This window comes from Gobius niger (genome assembly GCF_951799975.1).
Source record: "Gobius niger genome assembly, chromosome: 24".
In the NCBI taxonomy this organism is placed as follows: Eukaryota; Metazoa; Chordata; class Actinopteri; order Gobiiformes; family Gobiidae; genus Gobius; species Gobius niger.
In genome coordinates, this window is record NC_136875.1 from 1,475,485 (window position 1) to 1,490,198 (window position 14,714).

Here is a 14,714-nt window from a genome sequence, read left to right on the forward strand (position 1 = left end):
TATCCGCTTAGAAAATCCACATTGTTTAATTTTGTGTAATTATACTTTGTAGTGGAACACTTCACGTAACCATATTTAAATAGGGAAAAGGTGGAAGAGCTTGGTAGCTTCTATCTTGACCTGTTTTGGAGCTATAGAGGAGAGAGGGAGAGGCTAAATGCTAACGCCGTCTGTGCTGTGTTTACGTGACTGAAGGCACAGGGGAAGATCAGACAGGTCCTAAAGAACTCGTCAAAGCTAAGGTTAGAACATATCTCAGTGTGTAAAAACGGTGGCCTATTCCTTTAATATTTGGCTAAAGCATGATTTAGCTAACACATGATTTAGCTAATGCATGATTTAGCTGAAGCATGATTTAGCTGAAGTATGATTTAGCTAATGCATGATTTAGCTGAAGCATGATTTAGCTGAAGTATGATTTAGCTGAAGCATGATTTAGCTAAAGCATGATTTAGCTAAAGCATGATTTAGCTGAAGTATGATTTAGCTGAAGTATGATTTAGCTAAAGCATGATTTAGCTAACGCATGATTTAGCTGAAGCATGATTTAGCTAACGCATGATTATAACATGTGTCATGACATTACACATTTGATGAACAATTTATTTCTATGTTTTAAGCAAAATAAATGGTAGAATTTGGAGCCTGGACCTTCGAGCTGTGAGGCACGAGCACTAACCGCTGCGCCACCGTGCATAAACCGTGCATAATCCACACACACAACACCATCAGTAACTTACTCAGATCGCCGTGACTCTGATGAAATAAAACATCCAACAACACAGCAGCTTTGAGGCCTGATTTACTGAGAACTTGATTCAATTCATCGTACACAATAAGTCTTTCCTCAAGCAAAAGCACTATCCAATATAGCAATAGCTTCCCCCGCTACGGCTCGTTGCATTGTGGGTAACATCAGAAAAGCCCAGATGTTCGGTAGGCCTAACTATAAATTCAACAAACACAAGGCCTTGATCTGTTGCGGGTGGTTTCAGTGACTTTAGAGGCGCCTATTTCTTCTTTTTGAATAACAGATGAATGCTAACGTTAGCTGTAGCGCCGACGGGAGTCAACACACATTCTCAGGACATTCTCAATCAATTCATTGGGAATTTTATCCAACGATTATTGATTGATTGTTAACTACCGGCTTAGTGGTGGACGTTTTATATCAGTGCGATTGTAAACAGTAATAATCATGAAACTGAAACCGTGACACAAACAGAAGAGAAGATCCTGAGACACTTTGAAACATTTTATTAGACAAACTCGGACACATTTTTTATGGGGAAAAAGTGAATTCATCTTAAACAATCTTTGGTTCTAGCGATCGGGGGCTGTGTTTAGTTCTTGATGACGTTTTTCGGTGCAAAATTCAAACTTCTCTCCATCTTCTTCCTGAAAGCTTCTGTTCTGCTTTTTCTCCTGTCTGTGGATGATGTTTGAAGGTCTACTCCTGGTCTTTCTCTTCTGTGTGAGTGATGTTTGAAGGTCTACTCCTGGTCTTTCTCTTCTGTGTGAGTGATGTTTGAAGGTCTACTCCTGGTCTTTCTCTTCTGTGTGAGTGATGTTTGAAGGTCTACTCCTGGTCTTTCTCTTCTCTGTGAGTGATGTTTGAAGGTCTACTCCTGGTCTTTCTCTTCTCTGTGAGTGATGTTTGAAGGTCTACTCCTGGTCTTTCTCTTCTGTGTGAGTGATGTTTGAAGGTCTACTCCTGGTCTTTCTCTTCTCTGTGGATGATGTTTGAAGGTCTACTCCTGGTCTTTCTCTTCTCCGTGAGTGATGATGTGGACCAGATTCTTGTAGTCCAAGTTCCCGGCGACATCTGGAGGGAATGCGGCGAACATCTGCTCCATCTGAACGAGAGAGAACAGCACAGGGTCAGTCAGTGGTGGTGGAGGCGTTCACTGATCTCCAAAGACAAGACAAAGTTAGAATCCTGCGGTCAAAGCAGTGCCTTCTGCGGCCGCCTGACGCCGTCGCCCAGATCAGAATGGGGGGTTGTCGCTGCTCTCTTACATTAACATTGCACACAGAGTCTTATTAAACACTCACAGTGTATCCATGGTTCTGCTCTCGTGCTAGTATCAAGGAGCACGGCAAACTCCAGCAGAAACGTGATCAAAACACCAGCACGCGTGTACAACCCTCCCACACTAAGTCTGCCCCCGAGATGAACTGCTGCCTGCATTTGTGGAACTTTCTTCTAAATACTGTACATTTTTGTTAAACTTTTTTTTCAACTCTCAACAAAAGTCTATTCAATCCTGAATGGGGGGCTACAGTATATTTAGCCAAATGCAATTCTTCCCTTAACTTCAAATGGAGCTTCATATGTGCGACCAGAAGAAACTTGAGACCCGTTTGCGCTTCTCACATAAATAAATGTAAAAAGTATGAATATTAGGTCCCACCAAATTTGAGTTCTGATCATAGGAGATGTACATGTACAAAAATGCCAGATTTTTGTACAGACTTTGCAGACTTTAATCCAGTATGGCCGACATCCAGTTTACGTCATGGGGAGGCTGACGTGCTCTGTGCAAATACTACTTCTAATACTTTTGAATGATGTATGTGTATGTACAGCATGCACAGCGGGAACCATATGTTTACATACACTTCATTAAAAGACACTTTTGCATTTGTTCTCACTGTCTGACATGAAACCAGAATTAACTTTAATTTTTAGGTACATTTGGTTACAAAAGCAAAAGTTTACATACACTACGATTACTGTGTCCCTGAGATGAACGCGCTGTGTCTGAAATGTGAAGATCAACCCAAGAACAAATGCAAAAGACCTGGTGAAGATGCTGAAGTTTTCAAATAAAATAAGGACTTCAATTTTTGGAAACATATCCTGTGGCCTGACGGGGAAAAAAAAAAAAAAAAAAAATTGGCCATGAGGACCATCATCCCGTTTTGAGGAAAAAGGGGGAATCTTGCAAACCTGAGAGCACCATCCCAACTGTGAAATACGGGGGGGCAGTATCATGCTGTGGGGTTGTTTTGCTGTGGGAGGGACTGGTGCACTTCACAAAATAGATGACATCATGAAGAAAGAACTCTATGAGGAAATATTGGAGCAACATCTCAAGACATCAGCAGGAAGTTAAAGCTTGGGCGCAGATGAGTTTTCCAAACGGACAATTCCCAAAGCAAACTGTCAAACTGTTACAAAGTGGCTTAAAGAAAACAAAGTCAATGTTTTGGTCATCACAAAGTCCTGATCTCAATCCAGTTGAAAATGTTTGGGCAGAGCTGAAAAGGCATAGGCACACAAGGCGGCTACAAATGTGTCTCAGTTACACCAGTTCTGTTTGGACGAATGGACCAAAATTCCTGCATCTATTGTGAGAAGCTTGTGGAAGGAAATCCAAAACGTTTAAACCCCAAATATACAGTTTAAAGGCAATTCTACCAAACATGAAATTAATGTAAAATTCTAATTGACCTAAAAAAAACTGTTAATTCTGGTTTGACGTCAGACAGCGAGAAGAAAATACAAATGTGTCTCTTTATAAAGTGTATATAAACATATGTTTTTCCCGCTGTATGTGCACGGGACGAACGAAATGATCTGAAATACTTCAAATATTACAATCAAATCCACAGTCACTGAACTTACCTCTTCAGAGGAGAAGCGGTCGGCCTGAGTCGTCAACATCTGGGTCACACTGAAACAGAACACACGGGTCATCATCTGCACCATCCAAAGTCCTCCTCTGTGTCATCTGAGCCAGTGTTTCCCAGCCTTTGTGAGCCAAGGCACCTTTTTACAATAGAAAACTCTCAAGGCCCAGCCCAAAAAACATCAAATGATCACATAAAGTAAACTTAGAAGAATATACTTTACAAAATCATCCTCACACATGACAATGCACCATGTCATGCTGTAAAGAATACCTCTGCATCGAACTTTTGAGTTGGGCTCGGTACCATTCAGGTTAGTTTTTATATAAATATATCAAATGACACCCCAATCCGCCGGTTCCATGGCACCCCTGGAGATCTCTAACCCTGGTTGGAAAACGCTACTCCAAGCCCCTCTTCTGGATCATCTCTTTACAGTCTGACATAACATACACTAGGTTATCCATTCATTGTACTGATCTCGAGTGGTCTGTTCCTTAAAAAAGCAAAAAGTGGTGGGGCAGGCGGACCGGCTACGAGCCACCAAAGAGCTCCAGGGCCTGTCAATCATCGAGTGAGGCTTCAACTTTTTAGTGCTGATGTACAAAACACAGCGTGGTTAAAAGTATGCCCAGCACTGCATCACGGGTTACAGCAACAAGAAAAACTTTTTGGAGGCAGGCTTTGGGAGATGCAAAGACTCCATTGGAATCCTGTTTAAAATGTTTCTTATGGAGCCACCCCTGGCCACACGGGGGCGGTGTTAGAGGATAACATTAAATCGCTATTTATCATACTGGGTCAGGCTGTACAGTCGTACTATCTCTGTCATAGCCTTGACTGTGAGGCTCAGGCGCCCACTCTCTGCCACTGAATGCTTGCGTATCAGTCTGACGCTCTGAGAGGGTATTTATCCCTCTTCTGTGGAAGCATAGACAGACTTGAATGGTAGGACTAGCGCAATGTCTAAAGTTCATGTCTCCGGGTCCCGCACCGATGGCAAATAAACTTCTCCTGCATAAGACATCCAGACTGCTGCCTGTTTTTCATCTATCCTCTCGAACACCATTGTTATTTCGCTAGCAGGCGGTACTGCAATATCAGCTTGAGGGTAGTTTTTACAACCATTTTTAAATATTCAATTCTTCAATCTCTTCCAGCAGAGAAATGTTACAGAAATCCCCATTATTACATTGTTTTATAAAAGCAACAAATGTGGCATTTTGGTTGATTTATTCACTCAAATAAAGTAAAGATATCAAGTGCTAAAATGTTTGTAAATGTTGAAAATGGCCAAAAAGTTCCAAAAGTTTTAGGAATGAGGAGGTATGGTGAATGTCCCATCCCTCTGAGCCCGAGTTCTTACTAGTCTTTCCGTAGAACTCCTTTTGCCTCCGGGTCGAAGACTTTGAAGGCGTTAAGGATGGTCTCTTCCGGGTCAGCCCCTTCACAATAAAACAAAAACAGGTTAGAACTCAGAGGTTTGTGTTCAGTATTTTCCCTTTGGACGTTTCACCTTTGAGTTTCTCGCCGAACATCGTGAGGAAAACCGTGAAGTTGATGGGACCTGGAGCCTCCTTCAGCATCTCGTCGATCTCCTCCTGCTTCACGTTCAGACGCCCTGCCCCGCCAAAATAAAACTGACTTCAACACAAGATAAGAGTGTGTCCCTTTAGAATAAGAGTGTGTCTCTTTAGAATAAGAGCGTGTCCCTTCAGAATAAGAGTGTGTCCCTTTAGAATAAGAGTGTGTCCCTTCAGAATAAGAGTGTGTCCCTTTAGAATAAGAGTGTGTCCCTTTAGAATAAGAGTCTGACCCTTCAGAAGAGCGTGTCCCTTTAGAATAAGAGTGTGTCCCTTCAGAATAAGAGTGGCCATACCGCCTTTGCTATGCCCAATCCCGTCAGATCTTGGAAGCTAAGCAGGGAAGGGCCTGGTCGGTACTTGGATGGGAGACCGTTTGGTAACACCAGGAAGCCTGGGGTGAATGTGGTGTGTGAGTGAGTGGTTGGTGGTGGTCGGAGGGGCCGATGGCGCAGACTGGTTGCCTCGCTTCCGTCAGTCTACCCCAGGGCAGCTGTGGCTACAACAGTAGCTTATCACCACCGAGTATGGAGTGAATGAATAATGACGACAATGTAGCGCTTTGAGAAACTTGTTAATACAGGCTTGTAAAGCGCATTACAAGTGTAAGGCATTATTATTATTATTAAGAGTGTGTCCCTTTAGAATAAGAGTGTGTCCCTTTAGAATAAGAGTGTGTCCCTTCAGAATAAGAGTGTGTCCCTTCAGAATAAGAGTGTGTCCCTTTAGAATAAGAGTGTGTTCCTTCAGAATAAGAGTGTGTCCCTTTAGAATAAGAGTGTGTCCCTTCAGAATAAGAGTGTGTCCCTTTAGAATAAGAGTGTGTCCCTTCAGAATAAGAGTGTGTCCCTTTAGAATAAGAGTGTGTCCCTTCAGAATAAGAGTGTGTCCCTTTAGAATAAGAGTGTGTCCCTTCAGAATAAGAGTGTGTTCCTTCAGAATAAGAGTGTGTCCCTTCAGAATAAGAGTGTGTCCCTTCAGAATAAGAGTGTGTCCCTTTAGAATAAGAGTGTGTCCCTTCAGAATAAGAGTGTGTCCCTTTAGAATAAGAGTGTGTCCCTTCAGAATAAGAGTGTGTCCCTTCAGAATAAGAGTGTGTCCCTTCAGAATAAGAGTGTGTTCCTTCAGAATAAGAGTGTGTTCCTTCAGAATAAGAGTGTGTCTCTTCAGAATAAGAGTGTGTCCCTTCAGAATAAGAGTGTGTCCCTTCAGAATAAGAGCGTGTCCCTTCAGAATAAGAGTGTGTCCCTTCAGAATAAGAGTGTGTCCCTTCAGAATAAGAGTGTGTCCCTTCAGAATAAGAGTGTGTCCCTTTAGAATAAGAGTGTGTCCCTTCAGAATAAGAGTGTGTCCCTTCAGAATAAGAGTGTGTCCCTTCAGAATAAGAGTGTGTCTCTTCAGAATAAGAGTGTGTCCCTTTAGAATAAGAGTGTGTCCCTTCAGAATAAGAGTGTGTCCCTTCAGAATAAGAGTGTGTCCCTTTAGAATAAGAGTGTGTCCCTTCAGAATAAGAGTGTGTCCCTTCAGAATAAGAGTGTGTCCCTTTAGAATAAGAGTGTGTCCCTTTAGAATAAGAGTGTGTCCCTTTAGAATAAGAGTGTGTCCCTTTAGAATAAGAGTGTGTCCCTTCAGAATAAGAGTGTGTCTCTTCAGAATAAGAGTGTGTCCCTTTAGAATAAGAGTGTGTTCCTTCAGAATAAGAGTGTGTCTCTTCAGAATAAGAGTGTGTCCCTTTAGAATAAGAGTGTGTCCCTTCAGAATAAGAGTGTGTCTCTTCAGAATAAGAGTGTGTCCCTTTAGAATAAGAGTGTGTCCCTTCAGAATAAGAGTGTGTCCCTTTAGAATAAGAGTGTGTTCCTTCAGAATAAGAGTGTGTCTCTTCAGAATAAGAGTGTGTCCCTTTAGAATAAGAGTGTGTCTCTTCAGAATAAGAGTGTGTCCCTTCAGAATAAGAGTGTGTCTCTTCAGAATAAGAGTGTGTCCCTTCAGAATAAGAGTGTGTCTCTTCAGAATAAGAGTGTGTCCCTTTAGAATAAGAGTGTGTCCCTTCAGAATAAGAGTGTGTCCCTTTAGAATAAGAGTGTGTCCCTTCAGAATAAGAGTGTGTCCCTTCAGAATAAGAGCCTGTCCCTTCAGAATAAGAGTGTGTCTCTTCAGAATAAGAGTGTGTCCCTTTAGAATAAGAGTGTGTCTCTTCAGAATAAGAGTGTGTCCCTTTAGAATAAGAGTGTGTCCCTTCAGAATAAGAGTGTGTCCCTTTAGAATAAGAGTGTGTCCCTTCAGAATAAGAGTGTGTCCCTTCAGAATAAGAGCCTGTCCCTTCAGAATAAGAGTGTGTCTCTTCAGAATAAGAGCGTGTCCCTTTAGAATAAGAGTGTGTCCCTTCAGAATAAGAGTGTGTCCCTTCAGAATAAGAGTGTGTCCCTTTAGAATAAGAGTGTGTCCCTTCAGAATAAGAGTGTGTCCCTTCAGAATAAGAGTGTGTCTCTTTAGAATAAGAGTGTGTTCCTTCAGAATAAGAGTGTGTCTCTTCAGAATAAGAGTGTGTCTCTTTAGAATAAGAGTGTGTCCCTTTAGAATAAGAGTGTGTCCCTTCAGAATAAGAGTGTGTCTCTTCAGAATAAGAGTGTGTCCCTTTAGAATAAGAGTGTGTTCCTTCAGAATAAGAGTGTGTCTCTTCAGAATAAGAGTGTGTCCCTTTAGAATAAGAGTGTGTTCCTTCAGAATAAGAGTGTGTCCCTTCAGAATAAGAGTGTGTCCCTTCAGAATAAGAGCCTGTCCCTTCAGAATAAGAGTGTGTCCCTTTAGAATAAGAGTGTGTCCCTTCAGAATAAGAGTGTGTCCCTTCAGAATAAGAGTGTGTCTCTTTAGAATAAGAGTGTGTTCCTTCAGAATAAGAGTGTGTCTCTTCAGAATAAGAGTGTGTCTCTTTAGAATAAGAGTGTGTCCCTTCAGAATAAGAGTGTGTCCCTTTAGAATAAGAGTGTGTTCCTTCAGAATAAGAGTGTGTCTCTTCAGAATAAGAGTGTGTCCCTTTAGAATAAGAGTGTGTCCCTTCAGAATAAGAGTGTGTCTCTTTAGAATAAGAGTGTGTCCCTTTAGAATAAGAGTGTGTCCCTTCAGAATAAGAGTGTGTCTCTTTAGAATAAGAGTGTGTCCCTTCAGAATAAGAGTGTGTCCCTTCAGAATAAGAGTGTGTCTCTTTAGAATAAGAGTGTGTCCCTTCAGAATAAGAGTGTGTCTCTTCAGAATAAGAGTGTGTCCCTTCAGAATAAGAGTGTGTCCCTTCAGAATAAGAGTGTGTCCCTTTAGAATAAGAGTGTGTCCCTTCAGAATAAGAGTGTGTCTCTTCAGAATAAGAGTGTGTCCCTTTAGAATAAGAGTGTGTTCCTTCAGAATAAGAGTGTGTCTCTTCAGAATAAGAGTGTGTCCCTTTAGAATAAGAGTGTGTCCCTTTAGAATAAGAGTGTGTCTCTTTAGAATAAGAGTGTGTCCCTTTAGAATAAGAGTGTGTCCCTTCAGAATAAGAGTGTGTCTCTTTAGAATAAGAGTGTGTCCCTTCAGAATAAGAGTGTGTCCCTTCAGAATAAGAGTGTGTCTCTTTAGAATAAGAGTGTGTCCCTTCAGAATAAGAGTGTGTCCCTTCAGAATAAGAGTGTGTCTCTTTAGAATAAGAGTGTGTCCCTTCAGAATAAGAGTGTGTCTCTTTAGAATAAGAGTGTGTCCCTTCAGAATAAGAGTGTGTCCCTTCAGAATAAGAGTGTGTCTCTTTAGAATAAGAGTGTGTCCCTTCAGAATAAGAGTGTGTCTCTTTAGAATAAGAGTGTGTCCCTTCAGAATAAGAGTGTGTCCCTTCAGAATAAGAGTGTGTCCCTTCAGAATAAGAGTGTGTTCCTTCAGAATAAGAGTCTGACCCAGCGCGGCGAAGGTGTCCCGCAGGTCGTTCTTGTCGATGAAGCCGTCTCTGTTCTGGTCCATGATGGTGAACGCCTGGAACAACATTCATCAGGAAAATGTCAGCAAAGAAAAAAAACATGTAAACATTTGGAAATAAGTAAAAATCAAATCAGGGTTTTTCCCGTTTGGATTTGTCCACTTTGAAAAGCAAATGACCAGTTTCCAATGATATCGCGCATAGTTCCGGCGGCCATTTTGAATACTGAAGTAGCATTATGCAGTACTACAACATGTAACAACATCTCTACTCAGGATGAAAATGAAAGACAACTGATAGACTAAACACAATAAACACGTGTGTGGCTCACATCTATGAACACTGAGGAAATACTACAGTAACAGCTCTGACCTCTGACCTCTGTCACATGTTGTATCGAAGGTTCAGGGCTTTCTCGAGGGCTGCGTCTGAAACCATCAAATTGTAGCCTCTACGCACTAACACTAGCAACTAACTCCTTAACCTTTCATGGGTCGACTGTTAGATCTGTGCAGTTCGGGAACTAGAGCTTCAGCAGCATTTTGAACAATCCGTCCGTCCTTAAACAGGGGAAAGGGAAGTGACATCACCAACAGGTGCTTTTCTTCTTCTTTAAAGTTATTGGTGGAGTGCAGGCCAAACAAAAGTGCATGTCTAATCACCAGTTAGTTAGCATCAGAGGTCCCTATGCTAAAGTGGCTATGATAGTTAGCATCAGAGGTCCCTATGCTAAAGTGGCTATGATAGTTAGCATCAGAGGTCCCTATGCTAAAGTGGCTATGATAGTTAGCATCAGAGGTCCCTATGCTAAAGTGGCTATGATAGTTAGCATGGAGGCTCCTTTTCCTAACTCCTTCCAAACTGACTTACCAATTCGGAAGCAACTTGCCATGGCGGACGCTGACGCACATCCGGTTTGGCGTAAGAGCTCTTACCAATCTGCTCGTTTCGGATGCAGCCTTGGAGAGGTCGCGGCTGAGCTGTTGAAGCTAAATGCTAACCACTAGCATGCTAACACATGGTTTGTTCACATAAACATGCGTCTCTGGGCCCGTGTTTTTACCGTGTTCTTCTTGAATAATGATTACGAGGCCATGAAAATGTGTTCCTGAGGAGAGATATTGTTACATGTTGTAGTGCTGCATAATTCTGCCTTGGTATTCAAAATGGCCGCCATAACAACAAAAGTCACATGACTGAAAGGCATGTATATTTAAAAATACATGTGCGTAACCAAATTCTCCAGGAGAACGGCGGCCGACAGGTTCATTTACTTTTGTAAAAGTGTTAAAAACTCAAAGTGCCTCTGACACATTAGACACAAACATAAATAACACCATTATTAAGATGATGCTGGGACCTGGGGCCCGTCTGTGCAGACTGTCCCACGAGAGGCGCCGCTCTGAGTGTGTGTATGAAACGTGGAAGGGCAGTCGTAGTAGTAGCAGTAGCAGTAGTAGTAGTAGTAGTAGAAGCAGTAGTAGTAGTAGTAGTAGAAGCAGTAGTAGTAGTAGTAGTAGAAGCAGTAGTAGTAGTAGTAGTAGAAGCAGTAGTAGTAGTAGTAGTAGTAGTAGTAGTAGAAGCAGTAGTGGTAGTAGTAGTAGTAGTAGTAGTAGTAGTAGTAGTAGTAGTAGTAGTAGTAAAGTACACACCTCCTTGAACTCCTGGATCTGCGCCTGCTCGAACATAGAGAACACGTTGGAGTTGGCTCCCTCGGCCGTTCGCTTCTTCGCCTTCTTTGGTGCCTTTGAGCAAAACACGCCGCGTCAGACATTCTTTTAACAAGACCGTACGAGCCAGGGAATCGAACCCACACACCATCCCATCACGCCCACACTTTTACTCAAGACTTTGCAAAGCATTTTCACTTTTCTTTCTGCGTTTTTAACTTAATCGCCTGAGCCTTTAACCATCCTGTACCTAAGGGCCACGGGGCCCTTCCTCTCCCATGGCCCCAGAGGGATCGAGAAATGAGTCATAATAGCAATTATTTTTGTCCATTTTGCAAAGTTTTCTCTCCTTTGTTTTAGATGTTTTTCTTTCTTTTCTTTCTTTAACTTTTGTCATTGATTTGATGATTTCTTTCTCCATATTTTTTTCTACTCCCAGTCAGGTCAAATATTGTTCATCTCTTAAACACATTAAACTGTCATCTATTGCACGCTACATTTATTTTTCCCTAAAAGCACGGACTTCACCGTAAAATCACGATCATTAACATTTACTGCAGAAGAAGATGAAAAGCGTTTTAAATCTGGACAAAGTAAAGCATCCTGACCCCGTCCCGCACTCACCATGTCCCGAGCCGCGAGTCCACAGTGATCCTGTAACAATGGGCCGAGGGGAGGGGGGGCCTCCTTTTGTAGACCGCCCCCCCCCCCCCCCCCTCACCCCTCTAACCCCCCTCACCCCCCCTCGCGCCCCGGCTCTGGATGATATTAATAAACTATGCCCCGTTTAGGAAGTGACAGGTAAAACCATCCCCAGCATCAGCAGCTCTGCCTTTAGGGACATTTTTCTACAGTTTATGGAGGATTCTTATTTTCCCTCGCTTTTCCTTTTTCACATTTGTGTCTAGTTTTTCCGATTTTCCCTCTTCTTATTAACCTTGCTTTTCATTGTTTTTGGTCAGTTCCATCCTGTTTTGTCTTTTTTGATTGTTTTCTTGTTCTTAGTAGCTTTTCCTTTTCCTTTGGTTTCCTCATGTTCCTAGTTTTTATTTGTATTTATTTTTCACTTTGACTCCTCCATTATTCTCATGTTTCTATAATCTGTTTGTCCTGCGTGCCGGGGGGGGGGGGGGGGGGGGGGTTCCCGTTACGAGCTCGTGAAGAGTGTTTTACAGACAGGGCAGGAGTGTGTTAAGAGTGAGCAGCTGCTTCTCCATCTCACCCTCCCTGATTCACTCTTTCGCTCTGAGCCCCATGAATCCTGGAATCTGCCCATGGATGGGTTTCCTTAAGGAGCATACAAAAACATGTACAATAGGTGAATCCTCCAGCCAGGTGACTATCAGTCTGGCTCCACATCTGGAGACGGGTCCCCGTGCGGCACTGCCGTCGCCCTCTGCTCCTGAACGGGTCGAATGCAGAGGACGGAGATATGTTCTTACCTGAGCTTAGACGAGTTGATGTGTACCTGTCTGGTCTTTGTGTCCGTGGAAGATCGTGGTCGCTTCCAACTTCACCCTGTAGGAATATACTGGGAGAGGCCAAATGCAAACAACATCTTTTGGTCGTTCTGCGTGACTTACCAGACAGGTGCGCATCAACTCGTCTCAAGCTCAGGTAAGAACACATTTTACTAACAAGAGTTTCCAAAGTGCTGCACCAGAAGCATAAATAATTAAAAACAAAAAAGATCAAATCATCAGTTTTCTGAACTGTCAAAGACTCTGTACATTCATTATTCATTCATCCATACTTGTGGTAGTAAACAATGTCTGTAGCCACAGCTGCCCTGGGGTAGACTGACGGAAACGAGGCAACCAGTCTTTTCCACCCCACCCACCCAACCAACCCACCAACCAACAACCCAACCAACAACCCACCAACAAACCACCCAACCAACAACCCAACCACCCACCCAACCAACACCCAACCAACAACCCACCAACAAACCACCCAACCAACAACCCAACCAACAAACCAACCAACCAACCCACCCACCCAACCAACCCACCAACCAACAACCCAACCAACCAACCAACCAACCAACAAACCAACAAACCAACCAACCAACCCACCCACCCAACCAACCCACCAACCAACAACCCAACCAACCAACAACCCAACCAACAAACCAACACCCAACCAACAAACCAACCAACAAACCAACCAACAAACCAACCAACAAACCAACCAACCGACCGACCGACCGACCACCCAACAAACTAACAAACCACCCAACCAACAACCCAACCCACCAACCAACAACCCAACCACCCAACAAACTAACAAACCACCCAACCAACAACCCAACCCACCAACCAACAAACCAACAAACCAACAAACCACCCAACCCACCAACCAACAAACCAACCAACAACCCAATCCACCAACCACCCAATAAACTAACAAGCCACCCAACCAACCAACCAACCAACCAACAAACCAACCAACCAACCAACCAACCACCCCACTCTTCCCCATCCCAGTACCGGGCCCCTCCTGCTCAGCTTCCGATCTGACGGGATCGGGCCGAGCGACGGTAGTTACAGATTAAAAAGATACTTTTAATGAATTAGAAACCGACAACACATTCAAACAATCAAATGAAATAAAATCACTAACAATGTACATAAAACAGAACAAAAGACTATGACTATGACGTGATGGAGCAGCGGCTTCACTCCGAGCTCCTCCACTTGTCCTATTCAAACCAGTCTGAGCTCAATGGAGATGTTTCATACAGCACTCGGTCATGGAGAGAGTCCTTAAAGACACTGAGGTATTCTTCTGAGGGCCTTGTTGACACTCAGTCACTTGAGGGTCCCCCGGCCCCCGGCGTCGGCATCTCAAACGGCCCCTAAGCCCCTGGGAGTGTGACAGCATTAGGGACGTGTAAACGGCCCTCGGAGTTTGTGATGGTGTCGACACTCGAGAGCCGTCTATTGTCTGAGGCACGCACACTATTCACAACAGCGGTCTTCACCCGTCACACGAGGAGCTGCAGCGGGGGGGGGGCTGGGACGGGACAGTGACGGCGCTAAACGGTCCGGAGGTGGAGGACTATTTACGGGACAGGGAAGTGTCGTCTCAGGGTTTCTACAGGGAAAACATTTAGACGGTGAGATCAATGTGAAAGATGACCGACATACAGGGGCGGAAAAACAGCCCTGGACTCTGACCAGCCTGGCCCAAATTAGCATAATTGTGACTTCCACAAATACATGTTTTAACCTCTTACCCCCCGCCTTAACATTAACGAGTGCATTTTCGCTAATTCGGCTTTTTATTATTTATTTTTTTTGATTGAAAAAGAATGGGAAAGGTGGTCGTAGAAACAGAAGAAAAATCATTAATGTAAATAATAAATAATAATGGTCCCAAAATTGAACCTTGTGGTGCACCATACTCTACGGAATTCCTTTTAGATTCATGTTTTTTTATACTGGGCTTTACCCAAATCTAAAAGCTTCTCGACTGGAGATCAACAATGTAACGCCTCATTTGAAAGCTAAGACCTACAAAAGTGATGGAAACTTTTCGTCACGTCGCCACATTTTTGTCATATTTTTGTTGTTTTTTGAGCTATTTTTTCTATCATTTTTTGTTGTGTTTTTCTCATGTTTTTGTTGACTTTTCATCCCCTTTTTCTCGCTATTTTGATGCTTTTCTTTCTAGATTTTAGATTTGGGTAAAGCTTGGTTGAGGCGGGACTGGTGGCCCTTCTGTGCTCTTCCAGAGTGGACATGTGGCCAGTCCGCCCCTGCCGATATAACGGAACAAATGTCATTTTATTCTTCCTGTGTCTGCGTAGGTTTCCTCCGGCTTCCCCTACCACTAAAAACATGTACAATAGATTCCCATCTAGGCCCAGAACTCCCCTGGAAATGAGAT

General features: G+C 43.1%; 1 protein-coding gene across 1 annotated transcript; it reads right to left on the bottom strand.

Moving 5' to 3' along the window:
- Positions 1 to 1,250: 1,250 nt before the first annotated feature.
- On the bottom strand, positions 1,251 to 11,474 carry myl2a (myosin, light chain 2a, regulatory, cardiac, slow). Its single transcript, XM_079582485.1, has 7 exons — positions 11,448 to 11,474; positions 10,806 to 10,898; positions 9,134 to 9,209; positions 5,153 to 5,257; positions 5,003 to 5,081; positions 3,632 to 3,680; positions 1,251 to 1,856 (listed from the first exon to the last, which is right to left on the bottom strand). Exons 1-7 carry the CDS (start codon positions 11,448 to 11,450, stop codon positions 1,752 to 1,754), a joined length of 510 nt encoding a protein of 169 aa, XP_079438611.1. The 5' UTR covers positions 11,451 to 11,474; the 3' UTR covers positions 1,251 to 1,751.
- Between the last annotated feature and the right edge of the window lie 3,240 nt (positions 11,475 to 14,714).

Excerpts from the sequence above, each read along its gene's own strand:
- myl2a (XM_079582485.1), bottom strand. Across the intron at positions 5,258-9,133 it reads GGACACCTTCGCCGCGCTGG|GGCGTCTGAACGTGAAGCAG; the intron begins GTCAGACTCTTA and ends TTGGCGGGGCAG. Across the intron at positions 5,082-5,152 it reads GTTCGGCGAGAAACTCAAAG|GGGCTGACCCGGAAGAGACC; the intron begins GTGAAACGTCCA and ends TTTATTGTGAAG.